The sequence below is a fragment of the Nyctereutes procyonoides genome, unplaced genomic scaffold (assembly GCF_905146905.1).
Source record: "Nyctereutes procyonoides isolate TBG_1078 unplaced genomic scaffold, NYPRO_anot_genome, whole genome shotgun sequence".
Lineage (NCBI taxonomy): Eukaryota > Metazoa > Chordata > Mammalia > Carnivora > Canidae > Nyctereutes > Nyctereutes procyonoides.
In genome coordinates this window covers 44,940,937-44,965,350 of record NW_026575042.1, presented here as the reverse complement: position 1 = coordinate 44,965,350, position 24,414 = coordinate 44,940,937, and the positions used below count along the sequence as shown (strand labels likewise).

The 24,414-nt window shown below is 41.2% G+C and overlaps 2 protein-coding genes across 3 annotated transcripts in view; one reads left to right on the top strand and one right to left on the bottom strand.

Moving 5' to 3' along the window:
* ANKUB1 (ankyrin repeat and ubiquitin domain containing 1) overlaps window positions 1-17,296 on the top strand; it is a 28,697-nt gene extending 11,401 nt beyond the window's left edge. Inside the window, 6 exon segments of the mRNA XM_055321213.1 lie at window positions 8,737-8,851; window positions 12,883-13,029; window positions 13,031-13,088; window positions 13,090-13,153; window positions 13,156-13,837; window positions 17,156-17,296. Coding sequence (XP_055177188.1) covers window positions 8,737-8,851; window positions 12,883-13,029; window positions 13,031-13,088; window positions 13,090-13,153; window positions 13,156-13,837; window positions 17,156-17,237 — 1,148 coding nt within the window. The 3' untranslated portion in view covers window positions 17,238-17,296.
* RNF13 (ring finger protein 13) overlaps window positions 1-24,246 on the bottom strand; it is a 194,069-nt gene extending 169,823 nt beyond the window's left edge. Inside the window, exons 1-2 of one of the 2 annotated variants that reach the window (XM_055321216.1) lie at window positions 24,147-24,246; window positions 23,614-23,737 (exon numbers count right to left, since the gene is read on the bottom strand). The gene's annotated coding sequence lies outside the window, so the exon portion shown is untranslated. Of the gene's footprint in view, window positions 1-23,613; window positions 23,738-24,060 lie in introns of both variants that reach the window. The other variant, XM_055321215.1, reaches the window with a different exon arrangement.
* Between the last annotated feature and the right edge of the window lie 168 nt (window positions 24,247-24,414).

Sequence of the window (24,414 nt, the reverse complement as noted above, 5' to 3'; positions counted from 1 at the left end):
TACTTCACAGAAAGCACATGCTACTTTGCATGCTTGCTGGGGATCAGCCCTGCTCAGAAGGTGGAAGCTTAAGTAAGGACACACAGGAAGCATTTGTCCCCAAGCAATTTCTAGTTATTTAATGAAACACAAAAGGATACATGAAAAATTAGGGTGACTGCTCGTTAGGCCTATGCTGCTCAGATCATGATGTGACAGTTTAGAGCTAGAGCTAGAAGAGAATTTAGAAATGGCTTGGCCCAACCCCAAATTTTTACAGATTTAAAGAAAGCAAAATGGTTCCAGATGGTTAAATGATTTACTCAGGATGTGTGAAGGACAACCCACAGGCCTCCTAAAATGACCCTCTAGGAATGAGGGTTTTCAAATGTCATGTTAAGGGCTCAGCATGACCAGTGTAGACTGTTTTGGTCACCATGAGAATGCAGGAGAGGCAAGGAAAGAAGAGCCTCAAAGAAAAGAGAGGAAAAGTCCTTGGTTAGCTTTATGTCTTTGCCTAAGCATCCCTAGCATTCCTCAAGCAGGCAGCTCATGTTTTTTTTTTTTTGTTGTTTTAATTTTTATTTATTTATGATAGTCACAGAGAGAGAGGGGCAGAGACACAGGCAGAGGGAGAAGCAGGCTCCATGCACCAGGAGCCCGACATGGGATTCGATCCTGGGTCTCCAGGATCACGACCTGGGCCAAAGGCAGGCGCCAAACTGCTGCGCCACCCAGGGATCCCAGCTCATGTTTTTTTAACTAGAGGGTAAAGAAGTCCTTGATCAGCCTGTCTTCCAGGTTCTCCTACTTCCAGTCAATGAGTCTTCCCTGATGCTAGCAGGAGTTGAACTTTGACCCCTTTCCAAAGGTGTGGAAAATCAGATGGTCTCTGAGAAGCAGTCAAGTTCATATTAAAAATCAAGGACTTTTGAAGCTCAATTAGTCACTGGACATATTAGCTCATAGAAAAATACACAGACCTGCCTCTGCACTCTGAGTGTTTATAATAAAGTGCACGTATATTTAGTTACAATCCAGTAAGTCAGTTCAGTGAAGGCTGAAGGGCTTAAGGAAGGCATTCTGGAGAATGTTGGGCGTAAGCACACAGAGATGTGGGAAATATGGGTCATCTTAATGGGAAAACATTCCAGGCTTCTAAGTCAGGAGAAAAACACAAGCCACAGGTTCATGAACATGGGCTGAATCCAGGGAAGACAAATATCAGAAGACTTCTGAAAAGTAGAGGAGCTTTGCTGAGACCAGTCAGAAACACAGCTGGGGTCAGACTAAGAAGGGGTGAGGCAACGAAGCACAGGCTTAATATGCTTGCAACCAGAGCCAGGTACATTCTGGTACAGAAGCGTTTTATCAGAAGTTTAATCTGGTCGCAAGCAGCATGAAAATACAGAAAGGAGTGAAGAGAGAAGCAAGGTGATATGCCTGCCAACAGGCACTTTTGAGAATCCCAGTATTAAATAATTCCACTAGCAATGGAAGAGAGACACAAATCTGAGAAACCCAGAAAATTGAGACAGGATGTCAAGCTGAATCACATTTAAGAAAAGGGTAGCATCAAGGGTCTGACACTAGCACGGCGGTAGTGAAATTGGGAAAAGGAGCTCATGCTTTGGGTCCTAAACTTTAGACATAAAGAAATGCAGAGAATATGGTTTTTCCCCCTGAAAATTACTCTGCTAATTGGTGGCAAAGCTGTAAGGACAACTGAGGTCTTCTGATTCTCCTCTGCAACAAACATGGAGCAGGGCTGAGTGATGGGTTCGGTTAGCAGATATTGCTGTAGGCATCCCGCCACGGAGTCAGGGACTGAGCCCTATGAGAGATATTTTCCTTAGAGAGTATATACAGAGAGGAACATGTCAAGGGTGGAGGGCCCGTAGTCAGAACATGCTGATACTAGGGCAAATAGAACGGGAGTCAGAAAATGAGACATGCAGAGCTGTCAGAGGTGGGAGGAAAAGTGGGGCTTTACATTGTCACAGGTGACAAAGGAGAGACTGTATTTAGGATGCTGGTAAGAGGCCAAAGACGATCTGAGAAAAAACCTTTTGATTTGGCTTAAAGGTCATTGGTGTACCCAGATAAAGCAGTTTTAATAAAGTGGATGGAGACAGAAAGATTGCAGGGATTAAGAAGATAAGTAATAAGAGGATAAAGGGATTTTTTTGGTGGCAGAAAATTTAGTGATTAACTTATCAAGAATTTATTAAAGTGGGGTGCCCGGGTGGCTCAATGGTTAAGCATCTGCTTTCGGCACAGGTCATGATCCCGGAGTCCCGGGATCGAGCCCACGTCAGACTCCCCGGTCCGTAGGGAGTCTGCTTCTCCCTCTCCCACTGCAGCTCCCTCTGCTGTGCTCGTTCTGTCAAATAAATAAAATAAAATCTTAAAAAAATAAAAAAAGAACTTATCAAGACTAAACATTCCCTAATAGATGTGATTTTATGACTTGAGGCCTGGTGACACATCATATAGGTCCAACACACATACACACACACACACACACCTTTTCTTGTATCAACATACATGGGACAAATGTTATTTTAGCTTCATTTCTAGTTCCTTTTTTTAAATTTTTATTCAAGATTTTATTTATTTATTCATGAGAGATACACAGAGAGGCAGAGACACAGGCAGAGGGAGAAGCAGGCTCCATGCGGGAAGCCCAGTGCGGGACTTGATCCCAGGACTCCAGGATCTCGCCCTGGGCTGAAGGCGGCACTGAACCACTGAGCCACCCGGGCTGCCCCATTTCTGGTTCTTCAATATCTATCCTGACTTTTGCTTTCCTCTTGCTTATCTACATGCTTGTCTGTTAGTTACTCTGTTTTCTATATGCTTATACACTGGTATGAGTCCCCTCTGGAATGAGGTGTGCCTGACGAATGAATGAATGAATGCCTTTCCTTTACAGAATGCTGCCATTGGCATATGCCAATGGTAAATGTCTCATGGCATGTATTCATGGCCAGACTGAGCAATCACATCTGAGAAACTGTTCCAGGAGCCGAGTCCTGTCAGTTCAGACCCCGAAATCTCAGCTGGCTCCAAAGCCCCTCTCTCAGCCTTGGAGATCCACCATGCTATTTTAATTCCTTTTACAAATGAGAAAACGGAGGCTCAAAGAAGTTAACTGACCTGTTCAAGGTCATACTGTCAAGAAATGGTAATCACACACTCAGGATTGCGTTCTTTCCAACAATTTATACTGCCAACCCAGAATGCTTTTATTGATCTCTATTTTTATTGGTGCTCTTTAAGTTCTGATCAATGTTTTGTTTTGTTTCCCATTAGGGGCAACCCACATCAGAGAAATTATTTCCATATTCAAGAAGAAAAAAATCTCAAATCAGATAGGCAGATATTGATCTCAAAGTATGGATGAGGAATCCAGAAACTGGGGATACAGGGATCATATGGGGAGAGGTTGGAGACAATTCCCTACAATGGGTGCTGCTGCTCATACTTGCTTTCCTGCATGGCTTGGCACAATGGTGGGTTTGTAAGTAGAGAGTGAGCAGATCCAGGTCTTGTAAATATATACAATCTTGAGGGTCTTCTTTTAAAGAATACAAAATTAAGAGTAGAGAATTCAAAAACTCATGTAGAAAGAGGCCCTAAAGCTTAAGTCTCATTAGTTTTACTTTCATTTCAGTTATAGAAGTTAGTTGTATCTTCTGGAGCAACATAACATTTTTTCAAGTAACTTTCTATTTTCCAGCAGAATTCCCAAGCTTACAAAGAAATTTAACACATGTCAAAAGAGGCATTACAAACCAATTGGGATGGAAGGATTATTCAATAAATGGTGTTGGTTAACTTGCTTAGAAGTTCTCTGGATATTCAAAAGTTGAGCATTAAGAGAAAAATCAGCCATTGTTATCTTTGTTCTTTGAGAAATTAGGACTGCTTTTTTGCAAGGAACTGAAATTGATAGTTATAACATCTGTTACGATTGCTCCCAGATAGGGAATTAAAGCAGAATACAGGGCTTGATGGACGTCCCCTACTGCTGATGAAGATTTAAATCATATAGGCCTCTCTGTAGTTTTCAGAATTAGGGTTTACCCATGGTGGACAGGTTGGGCTAGAAAGAGCTGAGATCCTGAGGCTAGACAACCACTTAGGAAAGGGCAGATGAGGCAGGAAAGAGGGAAGTTAGTCTCAAGTAAGTCCCGCTCGTGGGAGCCCTGGGATAGGCAAGCAGAGCAGTCTTCAACTAGATGCAGGAAGGCAGAGGTTGACCTCAGGGAGATCCAGCAGGGACCTGGTGAGTGAATCATAGCATAACATCAAGGTAGCAAATAAATAGATAAATGAATGACATAAGAGGTGAAAAACTAGACAATCTGGTTGTTGACATCAGAGATTCTGACAACATGGAACAGAAATCTAACCCCAGAGACTGGGGTTCAGAGTAGGATGAGATAGAACAGAGAACAGACGGACCTCAGTTCTAAAACCCAAAAGGTAGAGTAGGATACAGGCACTCATGTTCTGGAGCACAAGGTGAAGGCTTGGGCAGGAGGAATGGGGCAAGTTACTAGAACTGGGACAATATCCAAGCAGGATAAACAGGAGCAACAACTTCCTACCTGAGCTGCTGGCCTGGAATCTTAACATATTCTCTCTTACCAGAATGAAGATTATTCTCTGGGCCTAGAACTTGGCTGGTTCTTCAAAATGGAGTCTGTGTGGCCTCAGCTGTGGAGGACTAAGGAGGCTGGGGTACAATGCTAACCAAGCTTCTCAATGCTCATCTGTGGGTAATTTTTAAAGTAAACTACAAACACAGCAAATCACTTAAGTCAGGAGAAGAAGTAAATGCAATTTGAGCAGTGTTTAAAGTCCCTTGTTGCGATGCCTAGGTGGCTCAGCGGTTGGGCATCTGCCTTCGGCTTGGGGTGTGATCCCAGGGTCCCGGGATCAAGTCCCACATCAGGCTCCCTACATGGAGCCTGCTTCTCCCTCTGCCTATGTCTCTGCCTGCTTCTCTCTGTCTCTCATGAATAAATAAATAAAATCTTTAAAAAATTTTTTAAAAATAAAAAATAAGTCCCTTGTTTCCAGTACTACCCATAGGAATCAAACCTTTAAATAAGAAAATAAAGTACAGTAAGAAGCTTTAGACTACAGAAGCTAAATCTATGGTGTCAAGGATGATAAATATCTGCAAGTATTTATTAGGAACCTACTACATGTCTGAACCTGAGGATATGTACGGATAAGCCAAGTCATGCATATACCCCCAGCTCTGACTGCCAACACCATCATATTGATTCAAAGGCAGCCGGTCAATCTATACAGATTGTCCAATCACATCATCCAATTAAATTCTTGCTTGGAGGGATGCCTGGGTGACTCAGCAGTTGAGCCAAAGGCCGTGGTCTGGGAGTTCCAAGATTGAGTCCCATATCAGGCTCCCTGTGGGAAGCCTGCTTCTTCCTCTGCCTAGGTCTCTCCCTCTCTCTGTGTGTGTTTCTCATGAATAAATAAATAAAATTTTTTTAAAAATTCTTCTTTGGAGACAAAGATAACATAGAGGACAGGAATGCAAGCTCAGGAGCCAGATTGCTTAGGTACAACTCTTGATTCCGCTACATACTGGGTACGTAAAACCCAGGCAAGTTACTTAATCTCATAGTGCCTCGATTTCCTCAACAATGAAGAAAAATAATACACACCACACTTAGGATTGTTATAGATTTTAAATTAGCTCATTCATGTAAAGTACTTAGAATAATGTAGAGCATATAGTAAGCATTCGATGAATATTAGCTATTCATATTCAATATACCATTATTAATTAGTATTAGTCCTGTGAATTCATTTTGGGAAACACATAGAGGGACAAAACTGGGTACCAGTATGGGCAGAAAATGCATGGTGCCATGAAGTAAGGCTGGGTTGTGGCAAAGCAATGCTGCAGGCATATCTCAGTTGCGTAGGACAGAAACTGTAAGGAAGCAGCAGGGCAGCCTGTCAACAGAGAAAGGGAGAAGACACCAGGAGATATAGAGGGCTTGAGAGAGAAAGATCCTGGAGCCCATGGGAGAGATGGGGAGTGGCCCATCTTGAGAGGTGCCTTTGTTCCTAAAGTACAGTAGATCTGGCCATTGTCTCAGTATAATAAGTATAATAAGCCCCATTTTCTCGAGGGCCTCCTTGAAAACCAAAAGCATAACTAGAACAAAACCCACAGACTAGATGAGACATGATGCTTGGGCTCAGAGAGTTCTCTTAGTTTTTACAAACTGGCAATTCCAAAGCAGAAATGTATTTTCAATGATAAAGTGTTTCACATACATTATGGTAGCCAGTTGAGTGATCTTTTTATCTAGTTGCAGAGACAATGACATAGTTAAGAAGGGCTTAACTTCTTGAGCCGTGAAGTGATGGGCTTAAGACACCCTTCCTGGAGGAAGTGATGCCTAGATTGCATCATAAACTACTGGTAGGAGGGAGTGGGGAAAAAGTCACAAGAATTCAGACACCAAAAGAACAGCAAAAGAAGAAGCCCCAGGGCCAGAAACAGCCTGGTGGGGACACAGAAGTGCAGGACAGCCTGCAGGGCTGCTAAGGGTTAGGAGGGCAGTACATGGCCAAAATGGATTTGAGGAATAGGGTAAAATTTCATTTAACAAATATTTACTGATTATCCACCATGAGCCAGGCACCATTGAGGAAAGCTGGCATAATGCTGTGAGCAAGAATAGCAAAATTTCCTCCCCTCTTGAAGCTTGCAGTTCAGTAGGAAATGTAAGCATCATTAAGTAAACAGGAAAATAGTGAATTTTAAGAAGAAATAAGAACTCTAGGGGCTTCTGGGTGGCTCAATCATCCAACTTTTGATTTTGGCTCAGGTCATGATCTCAGGGTCTTAGGATCAAGCCCCACATCAGGCTCTGTGCTCACTATGGAGTTTGCTTGTCTACCTCCCTCTGGTCCTCCCCAGCTCTCTCTCTAAAATAAACAATATTTTTTAAAAAAGAATTAAGAACTCTCAAGTAAAAAGAAAACAGAATACAGGAATAGAGAGTCACGTGATAATGTGGAGGGGAGGCAATTTTAGATGGTTAGCCAGAGGAGGAGATACATTTGAGCAGAGACCTGAATAAAGAGATGGGGAGGCTGGTGGGAGCTTCCAGAAGTAGATTTAGGTGAAAAATCACGTAGGCCTGAAACAGGGTGGAGCTGGTAAGATGGAGGCAAGGAAATGGTCTTCAAACCTTCACAAGATAAACTTTACAGGTCTTACCTATTGTGCAGATGAAAAGCATGAGAAGGGGAAGAATGAGGTATAGCTCCTAACTGTCTAGCTGAGGTAACAAGGAAATAGTGGTGCTACAGACACAGATGAAAGATGATGAATTGTCTTTCAGAACAATGGGGTTATAGTGCAATTCCTTAGATGGTGATGTTCCCAGCAGGGGGAATCTGGAGCTGGAACAGAGGCCTGGTGTGGAGGTTTGGACTTGGGAATGAACGTCACATGTGTGGTCAGTGAAGCCAACAGGGTCACTGAGATTGCCTGTTAGTCAGCCAATAAGTATTTAATGAGGACTTACCAAGTGTGCAGCAAATCTTGAAGGAGCTTTCTCCTTAATGGTGAAATGAAACAAAAAAATTTCCAAATAAGAAGAATGATTTCAAGTACTGATGATAGGAGCTATGATGCAGTTAATGTAAGCTCAAAGCATAAAGAATAGTGGAGTGGGGGGAGGCAGAGTGGCAGAGAGGATCCTCTTTGAGGACATGATGCTTGAATTGAAAACTGAATAAGAAGGACACTCTCTTGTGAAAATCTGGATGAAGACCCTTGGAAGTAAAAGAAATGATGTCTTCAGGTTTTGAGATGGGAGTGGACTTGGTGTATCTGAAGAACAGGTGAAAGGTCAGAGTGGCTGGAACAGGTAAGTTCTTTACACACCCAAGGGAATGTGTAAAGAAAGAAGAGAAGCCTGAGGAAATAAGATTCCTGAAAAACACCACCCTGAAGGACAAAGGGAATGTGGTGCCACAGAGGGCAGGCCAGGAGAGGGTAGACTTTTGAGGAGCAAGTGATAAATTCTCCAGCGGCAATAAACATACTACTTTCATGTCATTACTTAGAATGGCTATTTTTCTTGTTATACATTTATATTTTTTTTGGTGTTCAATTTGCCAACATATAGAATAACACCCAGTGCTCATCCCATCAAGTGCCCCCCTCAGTGCCCGTCATCCAGTCACCCCCACCCCCCGCCCACCTCCCTTTCTACCACCCCTAGTTTGTTTCCCAGAGTCAGGAGAATGGCTATTTGGCAAAGGGTAAAATGAAAGGATAATTCAATTCCACCCACAGTCTGCTTGTGAGCTAAAGGCCCAAAAAGCCTATTAATCGTGTCACAGTTTCTTTAGTTCCGTCTTCCAACACAAGGGTTTTAGTTTACAAGGTGATGTATCTATCAGCATGGAATCAATGTCCACAAGACTGTTTTAGGATAACTGCAAAAAATATTTCAGCATTATCTGCAATCACCGAGCAGATGAGAAAATGGAAGTGCACAGAAGCCAAATGGCTTTTCAAGTCAATGCAGGCCTGAAAATAGCATCCCCGTGTACTTATTCCAAGGTTACTTTTCAATTCACATCTAGCTTATGCCTCTGCTTAGAAAAAGCAATCCTTAGAAGTTTTATGGATTTCCACATCACAGTGAGGGACTGGAACCATTAACTGCCTCTCTTGATCCACAGGCACGACACTTCGTTTGGACGTCTGGGATGGATGGAAGGAATTTCTGATGGGTTGTCTTCTGGGACAAAAACTTAAAGTCCAACGCTATTTATCAAATGAAGGACCAGTATTCAAGTACGGAGATAAAGAAAATGCTAAATTGAGTAATTGTTACTAAACTTTCATAGGACCTTGAATCTGCAATTTACTCTATAGCTGGGTTGCTGCACCATGCCAGTTCCACTTAGCATGTCTCAACCAGGCATTATTTTTGAGATATTTGCTAGATAAGATAGCAGGGATGTCACCAGAGCTGATTAGCCTTTGGTGAAGGATTGCAATTCAGGTAGACTTCCCTCAGGAAACACTACCTATTTAAATGAGTGACTTGAGTTTGGTTTGGAAATCAGACTTTTCACAGCACTTATAAAGCCTATCAGAATAAGTACCTTGCCACTCTCCTACTCAATTATTCTAAAAAGCACCAATTGTCAACTGATTGGTTAAAATCATTGGCTGCCTCTTTCCAAGACCCCAAGCAATTTTTCAAACTTCTTTTAGCAAGCCTTTATACATACTTTTGCCAGACATGTGTGGCTGGGGCAGTGGACAATAGGCTCAGAGAAGCACAAGGTCACTTAATTTATACAGCATCCCAAACGTGTATACTGCATTACTTTTTAGCTTTTAATTCAGTGGTATTTTTGGACAATGCTCCCTCCTGGTGATTTAATCGTACTTTACAGAAGCCCACACACCCACCAAGAGCTCTAAGGGCTCTAAGAAGTAACATATTAGAAAACCAGCTTTTGCAATTTTGTACAATATTCAATATTTTAAAGTAATTTCTATTTGGGGATAATGATAATTCCCTTTTTTCATGCTCTGAGTCCAAAAAGGTAGCTGTGCTGCATTTTTACTTTTAATCGTGCATATTTATTGAGTAATTTTTAACAGGCCACTGTGTTACATAGTTAATAAGTTAATTTCATACTTATGACAATTCTGCAAGGTAGATACTCTTTTATCATGTTTTATAGATGAGGAAACTGACATTAAGAAATCAGCCCAATGTCACACAGCTAGTCAGGTCGCAATTGGATATGGAATCCCAACAATTTAACTCCAGTGCTCAGATGCCTAGTCATTCTATTTGACCTTAACCTTTAAAACAAATCTAAGGAGGGTGAACAACGGGAGCATGCCCGCAGGCCTGCTGTGGACCTTGTCCCCAACATGTACACATGCACGTGGCCCAGATGGGCCCACGTGCTCATTCAGCTCCTGGCCTTATCGGCTCTGGTGATCAGTTCTCAGCCTGCAGTCGCCCTGCCCACACTATCTGTATTTCTCATCATGTTCAAACACACACACACACATACACACAAACAGAATGGACAGAGGCATACAGGGAAGAAGGGGGAAAAGAGGGAGAAAAGATCTAACAGCTCAAAGAACACACATGAACAAGCCAAAAAGCTCCTTTTATCCTGCCATTCAATCAGCAAGTATCTATTGAGCATGTACTATGCAAGATCCTAGGAATATAGCAATAAACAAGATATGGTCCCTAGGCTTCAGCATCTTTCCAGTCCAGCAGGGGAAACAGAAAATAAGTAACCGATTCCTACAGAGGCAGAATTGCAAAACGTTTAGGGGCACAAACTCTAGTGCCTTCCTGCCTAAGTTCAAAGCCCCACTCCCTAAGTGCTTAGTTGCATAAACCCGAGCAAGTTACATAATCATCCTATACCTCAGTTTCCTCTGCAATAAAAAAAAAAAAAGAGAATAATAGTCGATCTATCTCATAGATCTGTTTTAGAGATTGCATGACCTAATAATCAAAGGAATTTAGAAGAAGGGCTGGCACATCACATGGTAAGCAGGTCATAAATGCTAGGGCTTGTTGCTGTCACCATTCAGTGTGAGAGTGTTATGACACAGACAGAGTGCAAGATGACATGGGAATGTACAGTATGGACAACTAACTAGACTTAAGAGGACCAGGTGAAGCATCCTGAGAAAGCCAATTGATGAGATCTCTAGGGTTGGTACTTAGGTAAACAGTTGGCAGAAGAAAAGAGAGAGAGATTCCAAGGCAGATGGAATTGCATGTACAAAGCCACAGGGGGCAAGAGAATAAATTCAAGGAACTGAAATAAGTTTCACACGGTAGCCCATAGAGTGAGAAGGAGCTAGTGGCCAGAGGCTAGAAAAATCAGAAGAGGCCAGCTCTTACAGACACCCACAGGAATGTAAAGGAATTTGGACATTCACTTTTAAGTGTTGGCAAGATATTGAAGGTAGAGAAAAGCCAGGGTGAGATCTGCACTTTAGAACGCTCGCCCTGGTTGTGGTGTGAGGAATAGAGGCAGGCAGGGGACAGACAGGGTGACACTCAAGAGGTAAGAGTGGCCTGAACTAGGCTTAGGACAGCAGGGGTGAGGCTAAGAAAACAAACGATGAAAAGACACATTTAGGAAAGAGAATCAGTTAGTCTAGAGTGCCTCTAGCTCCCATAATGTCAGTGCTAAGCATGAAGGCAAAGGCCAGTTAGTATCTACCACCAGGGGCTCTTCTCCCCAAATCAAGAAAACTGATCACATTCAGAGATGCTGATTTGCATTAAAAATGCATTTTGAAAAAAAAAATGGATTTTGAAAAAAAAATGATGTGCAAACCAAAATGCCAGTGTATATTAATGGATTTTGAAAAAAAATGATTTTGAAAAAAAAATGATGTGCAAACCAAAATGCCAGTGTATATTAATGTAATAGCTCTAATTAGGTATCATCTAATCACCACTGTTATAATCTACCTGTGGGTCCTAGAGACCCACGTGTTCTGGGCAGGTCGTCTTCCTTATGCAGGAAAATTACACAGGAAGCCACAGACAGATCAAAAGATGGTGTGGTGAGCATGTAATCAGAAAGAGGAGAGTCAGTCATAGGCTGATAACGGATGAGCTTGTCTCCATCTCTACAAATATATCTCTGCCCAAATAAATCCCGGATAATACCTGGTGGGACCCTGTCCAGGATTGCCTCCCTAATTCTTATTTCTCTGAACAGGCTGCACCAGTCATTCAACTCATGCCTTACGGAGTATTTGTAGGGAGGCCAGTGTGGCTCTAGTGCAGTGACAGGGTAGGGGGGTTGTGGAAAGTGGGGCAGGGGCCAGATTGTGAGAGGTCTTGCGAGCCAAGGTGGGGAATTCGGATTTCAATTGTGGGAAGCAATTGGAAGATTTGGAACAGAGGATAGGCAACCTCCAGTTTGGGGAATTAAAAGGTCACCCAGCACCGTGTGAGAAAAAGCCCCTAGGAGAACTAGAGGAGCTCCAGTTAGGAGAGGATGGCACGGGTGGTAGTGCTGGTTGGGGCGCGACCTAGTGGTTTAGATCAGAATAGCAGGAGAGACTTGGAGAAGCCAGAAAGGGCTGTCGTTAGAAAAGGCAAGACAGATAAATCTACAAAACTTTCAAATTTCTAAAATGTACTTTCCCAGTTAATATAAAGCTCGAAGAGTGCCTGGGTGGCTCAGTCAGTTAGGGGTCTGCCTCTTGATTTCAGCTCAGATCGTGATCTCAGGTTTTGAGATCAAGCCCTGCATTCAGACTCTATGCTGAGCTTAAGATATTCTCTCTCTCTCTCTCTCTCTCTCTCCCTTGCCCTTCCCACTTCTCTCTCCCTCCCTATTGGGAGAGAGAGATAGCTTGATATTTTTCCTGAGACCCTGAGTTTCATAAGAAAGAAAACCACTTTGGACATATACCTGTGCACAGTGGGATAATGGGGATAAGCAGGACCTGTGTAGTTTATTTTTTGAAGATTTTATTTATTTATGTGAGAGAGAGAGAGAACAAGAGCGGAGGGGAGGGGCAAAGGGAGATGCTCACTCCCCGCTGAGCAGGGAGCCCACTACAGGACCCTGAGATCATGACCTGAGCTGAAGGCAGATGCTTAACCAACTGAGCCACCCAGGGACCCCAGGACCTGTGGAGTTTAACCTATGTATTACTATCTGCCTTTTCTGAAAAACATCTTATGTAAAAGTTAGGAAGAAATAAACATTTTAACTAGTATGTTTTGTGGGTATTTGATGTAACTACATTTACCAGTCTGCTGATTTACTAAACACCCACTCCTACTTGTTTCATTCATTCAGGTATCAGAAAAAGGTAGCCCTGTACATCGCGGCCTTTTACGGGTACACTGAGCTCACCGAATGGGCCCTCAAACAGGGCGTGCGGCCCGAAGAAGCTGTCGGTGTTCACCCCTACTGAGCATGGTGCCATGAAGCCCTTCATGCAGATGTCTAAATGCCCCATTCATGCAGCTGCAGAAGCGGGCCAACTGTTGATTCTGAAGGCCTTTTGTCAACTGCAGCGTGCTGTGCCTGGAATGTAAAAATGCAACGGGACAAATTCCCCTGACCATCGCCTTAAACACAAGCATAAAGATTGTGTATTATATTTATTGAGTAAAATGTGGTCCACAGTGAGTAAAATGTGGTTCACAGTTTCTTTTCCAAAAATTTCAGTCCCCATGAGGATTTATATTAAAATAAAACAATGGGTCCTCAGAGCTCAGAGTCACAACCTTAATAAAAGCCAGCTTTGTGGAGCAAGGGTCTTTGGGGCAAAAGTTGGAGACATCATGATGGTGGATGGTTTCACCACACCAAAAATGACCTCCAAAAGCTGGCATAAGGCTAGGTACAAGGACTCGCAAAGCCCTGTGTGCAAGCTACCGCCTCAACGTGAAGAAACTGCAAGCAGGAAACCAGTCAATCCTTTGGCAATTTTACAGCAGGATACAAGGCAACAAACCTTGAAATTGCCTCCACTGGTAGATGCAAATACATTCTCTGAATTACAAAGACAACAACAAAATCAGAAAAAAATTACCGCAACAGCTAAGGAAAAAGAAAAGCTCATAAAAAATACAGATCTCCCCCAAGCCCCCCTCCCCCCAGTTTCAAGAGTGGGCTATTCACACCCATCTTTTTACTATACAACACCCAGTGCTGCCTTTTTACTCAAATCCTCCTTTGCCTATTTCTCAGAGCACAGTGGTTAAGACTCCAAGGAGATCGCCATCTACTGCTTAGCCGTGGCCAGGTAACGTTTTCTCTTTAAACGCACAAGGGCAAATCTTTAATAGGGCAGGTCTAGGGCAGGGAATGGTTCATGAAGCACCACCATGCCATACAGTGTAATACAGGTGGTTCCAACGCATCAGTATCCAGCTTCAAGGACCTCATCTTAGCCTTGTGTCTAGGACCAAATGAACTCATTTTACTGGCTAATTCAATCAGTGTAGCACTTGACTCCTCAAGCTTTCAGAAAGACAAGAGACACAGTACAAAGAGCTGTATGAAATAACAAGGTCCTTTGCTTGTCCTTAAAAAAAAAAAAAAGAACTAATAAGAAAATGTTAAATATAATTAAAGGGAGAAGGGGGAATACTTGAAATGTGGGAGAGAACCATCGAAAGTGTCATGAAAGACTGGATGGTAACGAAAGTGGAAGGTGAGAAAGGAACAACTGAATTGACAAACTGAACCATAAAGACTTCAGTTGATTTACTGGGTAAGACAGACATACTGGACACTGATAGAGTTGACATTAATATTTAAGGTCAGCTTAAAAAGTAATCCATTGCCACATTTATTTTATTTTATTTAAAGATTTTATTTATTCATGAGAGACCCAGAGACGGAGAGTCAGAGACACAGGCAAAGGGAGAAGCAGGCTCCATGCAAGGAGCCCGATGTGGGACTCAATCCCGGGACTCTAAAATCACATCCTGGACTGAAGGCAGACGCTCAACCGCTGAGCCACCCAGGCATCCCTCATTGTCACATTTAAAAACAATAACAAGTGTATCAGAAGTAGACTTTTCAGACATATTCATTTTATAATAAGATAAAATTTTACATATTAGTCATTGGATTTCCCTGAAAACACGACTCTGATCAGATCTCAGGTCCCATCCATTACTTATGAGGTATTATTGGGTGCTAATATTACAGTAGAAATGTAGATTCACGAGTGGCTTTTCCCCTTACTCAATATAATGAAAAGGAAAGAACAAAACAAGGCCCATTGTTTAAGTTGCCTTTTTGTAGAGGTCTTCTTCGGTTCAGCTCTACTTTATTTCAGCTAAGCTGTTGCCACCTAGTGGTCAGTTATTTGGGCTACAAAACTGGCAAAATTCCGGAGCACAATGAGGTTGACAGGAGATGAAGAAACTGCTCAAAAAAAAAAAAAAAAAAAAAAAAAAGAAACTGCTCACCAACTTCAGTCTGTGTAATTTGTGAGATATCTCTGACTAGACTGTATATAAAAAAGAGATATTCTAAAATTCTATAAAAAGGCTAGAAAATGGTTGAAAAAAATTATATAGCCATCTTAAAATCAGGCTGTAAACATAAGAAACTGATTAGTTTTATCAATGGATGCACATTAGAAATCAAAAGATACAGTTTTAGGGCAGCCCCGGTGGCCCAGTGGTTTCAGTGCCGCCTTCAGCCCGGGGTGTGATCCTGGAGACCCAGGATCGAGTCCCACATCGGGCTCTCTGCCTGGAGCCTTCTTCTCTCTCTGCCTGTGTCTCTGCCTCTCTCTCTGTCTGTCATGAATAAATAAATAAATAAATCTTTAAAAAAAAAAGATACAGTTTTAAAACATTCTGAAGTGCTTATTATGTCAACAGTGAAGTGCTAGGCAGATTGCCAACGTGCAAAGGTAAAAGCAGAGAGTTAATCTAGAACATTAATGATGAATTAGGCAAACTTGGACAGAGTTCAAATATTTGAAACACTAAGGTACTTTTATGCAAGATTGCTTCTGATAGGTTTAGTGAAAGCCCTTTAAATTGAAAGGACTTTGCCAGACAAAAGGGGTGGTGGTAAGGAAAAGGAGCCAGGTAGAGGTGGCAACATGGTCAAGGGCACTACTTTGTGAAGGGGTTCGAGAAAATTTTAGTTTTCAAAGAAGTAAGTGGATCTGGAAATGGCATTTTAGGGGACAGGGAGAAACTGGCTGAAGATGGGACTGGCAAAGTAATTTGCACCTACCCTGACAAGCGTCTTGTATACCCAAGTGGAGAGTTTGCTTATTAGGAAGTAAGTAGGTAGGTAGACCACAGAGGTTTGTGGGTTGTTTTTTTCTTTTCTATCAGGCAAATCATATGATAAGTTTGTGTTTATTTTTTAAGACAAATCTGGGGACGCCTGGGTGGCTCAGTGGTTGAGCATCTGCCTTCGTTTGGCTCAGGTCATGATCCCAGGAGTCCTGGGATCGAGTCCCGCATCAGTCTTTTCACAGGGAGCCTGCTTCTCGAACTCTGCCTATGTCTCTCTCTCTCTCTCTCTCTCTCTCTCTCTCTCTTTCTCCCTCTCTCTGTGTCTCTCATGAATAAATAAATAAAATCTTAAAAAAAAAAGGAAGACAGATCTGGTGGAGATATGTGGAAGAATCACTGGGAAGAAGTCTTATTGAAGCTGTGGAGGGCCTACAGTAGATTTAGGAGGTTGTAATCAGAGAAACAAGGAATGATAAAGACCTGGACTAGAGCAGAAGTAGGTAGGGAAGAGGAGAAAAGCCAAATATGACAGATACTTCTGAGGAATAATCTGCAAAATGAGATCACTAACTAGATGCAGAAGTAGAGACAGCCGGAGGAATTGAGGTTTGTTTCCAGATGTAGAGATGGTGAGGAGATAGCAAAGTCGTTGTGTTAGAGCAAGGATGTGGATGGGGGACAGGTTTAGGAAGAAGATAAAAGACATAGAAATTGGAAGTGTTGGTCAGGATTTAGGAGTCATGGATATGTGAGTTGAAACAATCAGTGAAAAAAAAAAGGCTCTGAGGGTGAGGGTGCAGAGAGGAAGACAAGGATAGAATCTCAGAGGACCCCTCTAAGGTAAATTATAGTTATACCCTACAAAGTAGGAGTAATCAAATTCAAGTGTACAAATCTTAGTGTATAGCCAGAGAGTAGCTACCATGAAACATTAAGTTTCATTGCATTTTGGTAAAATGTTATTTAATACCTTATCAATGAAAAAGAAGTGTTTTTGTGGTGGGGAAAAGGAGGAGAAGGGAGGCACATCAGGGAATATATTATGTATAAGGTGCCTGGGGGAACAATCAGAAAAAGTTTCAATCTAGAAAATCCTATATAACATCAAGCGGTGTTCTGTTTCTAGGTGTGGGTGCTAAATTTCTGGTGTTGCCTTGGTAAAATATCATTGCCACTGCTTCACAGGGAACTAGTTTGAGAAACAGTCCTCTTTTCTATTTTACAATCTATCTTGTGTGCTTAAGATAAACTAGCAGCAGCTACAAAATCAACCTAGAGATTTCTATCATTTCAGCGATAAATAGGGACAAGATCAGACTTCCTTACAAATTATTTTTGTTTTCTTGCAGTGCCTTTAAAGAGAAACGATGGCTTCAGCAGTTGGGAATAGCAAGAGTTCTAGCCAAAAAGAGCATTTCTAACCTGACCTAAGAAGACCTAACAGCACGTGAAAATCCTCCAAAAATTGTGCTTTGAAAAGTCATGACAATCTCAATTTGGGCAAAGACCTGGTCAAACAAAACCTTTAGTTCTAATGTTAACATTTCACGTGACTAATGCTGTAATTTCTAATAACAATTCTAATACTACACAACTGTCAACAAGATATTTAATGTTGAAAGTCACATTTTCTCGAACTCCATCACTATAAGTGAACATCTCAGGCATATGTTTTTACAGAGTTTCTTGAAGAATTCTTAAGAAACTGAGAGGAGTAGTTGTCTGCAGGGTAGGAAAACTGAAAGGATGGGAAACAGGATGGAGAATGAGAACTTTTACTGTTTCTTTCTCTTTTTTGTTTTCCTGGGGTTATTTTTAGTGCTTTTTGTTTCTTAAACCATATGAATATAGTACAGAGTAAAAATACACTAATTTTAAGATTCTCTATAAGGAGAGTCCCCTAGGAGAGTTACACATACTTGATTTAGGTCACGTGCTAGTCTTGGACATCTTTTGAACTTCTGCTAAAACACTGCTTTTTATTAATTTTTAAAATTTAATACATATGGTGAATTGCACAAATCTCAAATGTAAGATTTAATGGCTTTGACAAACATACATCAGAGTAATCCCTCAATCAAGATGTAAATATTTCCATTAGCCCAGAAAGTCCCTTCAAACTCCCTTAACTAAGTCCATCCCAATCCCCTAGAGGCATACACTACTCTGATTTCTATTTTTTACAGTGTAATATTATTTTTAATTTTTCCTATGGTATATTTGCTTTCTTATTTTCTTTTTTCTTCTTTTTTTCTTTTTTTACAGTTTCTACTTCTCTGATTAAATTTTTCATCTGTCATCTAATGTTTTGGACATATTATTCATAGTTATTTTGGAGTCCAGGCCTAATAACTCTATTATCTATACTTCCTTCATTCAGATCTTTCTTATTCCTATTTTTTTTATTACCTAGTATATTCCATTCTATGGATACACCATAATTTACCTGTTCAACTAAATGTATATTTGGGCTCCAGTTTATGTTATTGTGAATAAAACTGCTATGAACATTATTGTAAAGGTCTTTTCCTGGACATATGCTTTCATCCCTCTTGGGCAAATACTTAGGAATGGAATTGTTGGATAATAGAGTAAATGTACATTTAAAATTGTAAGAAATTGCATAACAGTTCTCTGAAGTAGTTTTATGATTTTATACTCCATTAACAATGTACAAATGTTAAGGTTGCTCCACATACTAGTCAAAATTTGGTCATCAGTGTTTTTGATTTTGTTATTCTAGTGGGTTTGAAATGGCATCTCGTTGTGGTATTAATTTGCATTTCCTTGATGACTAATAATACTGAATGCTTTTTCATGTGCTTATTGGTCATTTGTATATCTTCTTTGTGAAGTATCAACTCAAGAGTTTTGCCCATGTAAAATATTGGGTTACTCATCTATTTATTTATTTATTTACTTATTTACTTATTTATTTATTTTAAAATTTTTATTTATTTATGATAGTCACAGAGAGAGAGAGAGAGAGAGAGAGAGAGAGAGAGGCAGAGACACAGGCAGAGGGAGAAGCAGGCTCCATGCACCGGGAGCCCGACGTGGGACTTGATCCCGGGTCTCCAGGATCGCGCCCTGGGCCAAAGGCAGGCGCTAAACTGCTGCGCCACCCAGGGATCCCCTATTCATCTTTTTTTAAAAAGATTTTATTTTAAAATCTTTAAAAATAAAGTTTTTTTGCTGTTTTTTTGTTTTGTTTTGTTTTGTTTTAATGAGAAGACACAGAGAGAGACACAGAGAGAGGCTGAGACATAGGCAGAGGGAGAAGCAGGCTCCCCAAGGGAAGCCTGATGCAGGACTTGATCCCAGGACCCTGGGATCAAGACCTGAGCCAAAGGTAGATGCCCAACCCTGATGTCCCAGGTTATTCATCTTTTAATTACTGGTTTATTGGAAATTTCTATATATTTATGGTACAAATTCGCTGTCAGATATATGTATTGCAAATATTTTTTTTCCAGTCTGTGGCTTACTTTTCAATTTTATTAATGGTGCCTTTTGATGAATGAAAGTTTTTAACTTTGATGAAGTACAATTTATCATCTTTTTTCTTTTATGGTTCATGTCATCTGTTTCCTCTAAGAACTGTCTGCCTATCCCAAAGTCTTGAAGATATCTTCATATGCTCTCTTCTAGAAGTTTAATGTTTTAGCTTTTATGCTAGGTCTATAATCCATCTTGAATTATTTTTGTGTATATGATACGAGGTGAGGGTCAGGATTCATTTTTTTTCCCGTAAGTTTATCAAATTGTTCTAGTACCAGTTGTTGAAAAGACTTTCTTTTCTCTCATTGAATTACATTGGTATCTTTATTAAAAAAATCAATTTATAATATATGTATTTCATATAATCTATGTAGACCTATTTCTAGATTTTCTATTTTGTTCCATTGATCTGTTTACTTATGATTATACTAATATCACACTGTCTTAATTGCTATAGCTTTACAGTGGTTCTTGAAATCAGGTAGTATGTATATTCTAGCTTTATTCTTCTTTTCCAAATTTGTTTCAGTTATTCTCAGTCCTTTGTATTTTCATATAGATTTTTATTTTTTTTTAAGATTTTATTTATTTATTAATGAGAGACAGAGAGAGAGATTGAGAGAGGCAGGCAGAGGCATAGGCAGAGGGAGAAGCAGGCTCCATGCAGGGAGCCCAACGTGGGACTTGATCCCGGGTCTCCAGGATCAGGCCCTGGGCTGAAGGCAGTGCTAAACCTCTGAGCCACCCGGGCTGCCCTCATATAGATTTTTAAATAAACTTGTCATTCTCTATAAAAAAGCACAAGTAATATCTTAATAATATTGAATCTTACAATCCATGATATATTGCTCTATCCATGGTATATGTCGCCGTTTATTTCAATCTTCCTTTATATCTCTCATCAATGTTTTTTAGTTTTTAGGGTAGGGGTCTTACAAATCTTTTGTTAAATTTTAAAATATTTTATTTTTTTATATTATTTGCTAGGAAGATTTTTTTTAAGATTTTATTTATTTATTCATGAGAGACAGAGAGAGAGAGAGAGAGAGAGAGAGAGAGAGGCAGAGACACAGGCAGAGGGAGAAGCAGGCTCCACACAGGGAGCCTGATGTGAGACTGGATCCCGGGTCTCCAGGATCACGCCCTGGGCCAAAGGCAGCGCTAAACCGCTGAGCCACCCAGGGATCCCGCTCGGAAGATTTCTAAGACAGATCTGTTACAATAGTCAAAAGTACCTAAAACCTAAATTTCATTTTAAAAAATACCTTTAAGTTTCTAGTTAGATACTATGGGGTTGGGGTACAGAGAAGGTTAATGTAAGGGCAGCCCTGGTGGCGCAACGGTTTAGGGCCGCCTGCAGCCTGGGGTGTGATCTTGGAGACCCAGGATGGAGTCCCATATCGGGCTCCCTGAATGGAGCCTGCTTCTCCCTCTGCCTGTGTCTCTGCCTCTCTCTTCGCTCTCTCTGAATGAATAAATAAATAAATCTTTAAAAAAAAAAGGTTAATGTAAAAACAAATACAAAGATGATGCCAAAGAGATGTTGTAAGAGAGCATGTGAATAGGTACTAGTTCACTGTAGAGACAATAAGAAGGGATAGTAATGGGAAGAGGGCACTGCAGAGGTTCTGGGGTACTGGTAACATTTTATTTCTTGATCTGGATTACTAAGTGTGGTCAATTTGAGAAAATTCAACAAAAAGTATTTTTTATCTTTTCCAGTTTCTGATTGTATTTCAGAATCCAATTGAAAAAGTGAACTAGGGATGCCGCAGTGGCTCAGCAGTTGAGTGTCTGCTTTAGGCTCAGGGTGTAATCCCAGAGTTCCAGGATGGAGTCCTACATTGGGCTCCCTGCAAAGAGCCTGTTTCTCCCTCTGCCTATGTCTCTCCCCCTCTCTCTGTGTATCTCATGAATAATTTAAAAAAAAAAGAAAGAAGTGAACTAAAATAATTTTTTTAGGGGCATATGGGTGGCTGAGTCGGTTAAACAGCTGCCTTTGGCTCAGGTCATGATCTCAGGATCCTGGGATGGAGCCATGCTTCTGTCAAGCTCCCTGCTCATCTGGGAATCTGATTTTCTCTCTGCCCCTCCCCCCGCTCATGCTTGCTCATACTTTCTCTCCCTCTCAAAAAATAAATCAAATAAATAAATAATAAATAAATAAATAAACAAACAAACAAACAAACAAATAAATAAATAATTTTTTTTTAGATCTAAGGAACTAATTCATGCATTTTGTGCCAGCCTTAGATTCATGGGAGGGCAATTCATGTGAGTGATGGTTATGACTATGCTTTTATCCCCTTCCCAGTATGCTGAATTGAACTGCAATTCCTTGCAGGGGATGATAATATTTTATGTAACATTGAAACACAGCCAAGGAAATGCCAGTGCAGATTCTGAGGCTGGAATGCCTAAGAAGGACAAAGCAATGTGGGGAAATCTAAAGGAAAAGGAAAGTGGATGAGGTGGAGGGAGATAGATAAGGAGAGAATGTGGGAGGAAAACTGATATGAAGCTTTGTTCCCTGCCAGAATTAACAACTGAGTATTTATTCTTTCTTCACTTTAGCCCCAGAAGTAAAATAGCATGAAGTGATTTTAAGACCTTATATACTAAAAAAAAAAAAAAAAAGACCTTATATACTTACAATGTTATACTATTGTAAAGCATTCATATTAGCATGCACAGGCACACCCTGGGACATTTACTCTAAGCCTGAATCTTACTGGAATCAGAATCGATTGCTACCTTCTCTATGGTTCCATATCATTCTGTTCAGTCCTCAAGTATCATCACTCACCATACTACATTGACTTCACTTGTCTCCCTCACTTTATTGTCACCTCCCAGAGGAAAGGACATGTTTTATTCATCTCCAAATTGCCAAGGCATAGCATACGCTGGAACCTTTGAGTAATTGCTCTATAAGTATTTGTTGCATTAAATGAATGAATTTTAGGATGATTATGCATGCAGAATTCTCAATGATTTGGGCACATAAAATCTTCTACAAAATATAAATGCTACCATTTACAAATCTTTCAAGTGTCTAATACTAATGTATTGTTTCATTTGATCATTAAAATCAATTTCTTAATGTGACTTAGTATTTCATCTAAACATGATAACAGCCCTGCATGGCACATAAAGGCAGTCATGATTAAGGCACCCATTTAAAAATGAAGAGGCTAAGTTTATAACATATAAAATGAACTTATTGGAGGCCTTACAGGTAGTAGGTTTGAGAGCCAGATCTGGAATCTAGACTTCTGACTTTTCATTCAGGTAATTTCCTCTAAACAACTATATGACATATGGTAATAAAAAGCTGCCCTGCAATTTATCCTGAAGAGTTTTAATTATGGCTCTTGAATTATCTCCTTTGTGCTACTTGAAACTGGTTCTTACTATTATCTTACTGATCCCCTCATTAACCCATGGGTCCAACACAATCTTTGACATGTATTCATTGCATATTTGTAAAAGAATCACGATTTTACCTTTTCTGAAAGTTATTCCCAAATAATGGACACTTTCTGAACAATGTATGAATAAGAGCTTAAGAAACGATGCCATTTTTCCTGATCTGCGTTTCAGAGTCTAAGAAAAAATTGTGCTCTCTCTGCAAATGCTGCCTCATGACCTAACAAGTTTAAGGATGTGTCTTTCCTTACAGCAGTGGGAGAAGCAAACAACTTCAATGTGGGGACACCTGGGTGGCTCAGTGGTTGAGGGTCTGCCTTCATCTCAGGGTGTTATCCTGGAGTCCTGGGATCGAGTCCCGCCCTAGGCTCCCTGCATGGAGCCTGCTTCTCCCTCTGCCTGTGTCTCTGCTCCCCTCTCTCTCTCTCTCTCTCTCTCTGTTTCTGATGAATAAATAAAATCTTAAAAGCAAAAACAAACAATTTCAATGTGAAGGACAAGGTACACAGAGCAAACAGAGCTGAAAAACGTTCAATTTTCATTTCTGCCCAGAAGAATCAAGAGTATAGAGGGCGTTGTCTCAATCCTTAGATACAACACTAGGTAGGAAGTCTCTCTCTCCACCCCCTTCCCCTTTTCCCCCCCACCAAGGGGTTGAGAATTGGAGAGTCATATTCCTATTAATTAGCAATTCTGTACTCTGTTATTTGAACCACAGCCGGTGAGAAGAGAAAGCTGGGAAAGGAACCCGATTTTCACCATACCCTCAACACATCAAAATAGAGATACTGTTCTGAACCCAGCAAGCATCAGTCATTGCCCTCATCACCACCGTCTTTATCGTAATTCATAATCACTCGCAGAACTTGTCACAAACCTTCCGTTCTCAGCCTGCTATGTAGAATGATGGGCTTTGGAGCAGGTCATCGAGGGACTTGACCCTGTCCTTCCAGCTCTGTCTCTGGCTGATTATGTAATCTTTTGGAGCTTGGGTTCTCCATCTGTAAAAACGAGGTCATAGCTATTGAGCAAATGAAGTAAGGCGAAACAAGTAAAATAATACACCAAAAGCTCTGTGCAGGGGCACCTGGGTGGCTCCGTGGTGGAGCATCTGCCTTCGGCTCAGGGCGTGACCCCAGGGTCACGGGATCGAGTCCCGCATCCCCGTTCCCCATGGGGAGCCTGCTTCCCCCTATGCCTGTGTCTCTGTTTCTCATGAATAAATAAATAAATAAAATCCATTTAAAAAAAAAAAAGGCTCTGTGCAAACTAATAGCTCTAAAAAAATTACTTTCAGATGCTTGACCATTTTCTGTTTCCTTACCTGTACCTGGAGGAACAATGGTACCCCCCCTCCTGGAATGCCTTTGAACCCTGGATCAGTGAATAAATGAAAGGACATTTCCTGACCTAGCGCTTAATAAATGCCAGCTGTTGGTATGATTAACGTAAGGTCCCCAAGGGGGCGCGTCGGAGCTCGAACACCTGCCCACAGTCCGCGGGGCGCTGCGCGGCCTCCCCGGCCGCGGCGCTTCCGGGCGATCCGCGACGTGCGCGCGGAAGAACCCCTTCCGACGCCGTGCAGGGCCGGGGCAGACCGGAACCCAAGGCCCCGGGCTGTTGAGGCGCCGGAGCCTCTTTGCGCCGGGACGCCGGCCCCGGAAGGGGCGGGGCGAGG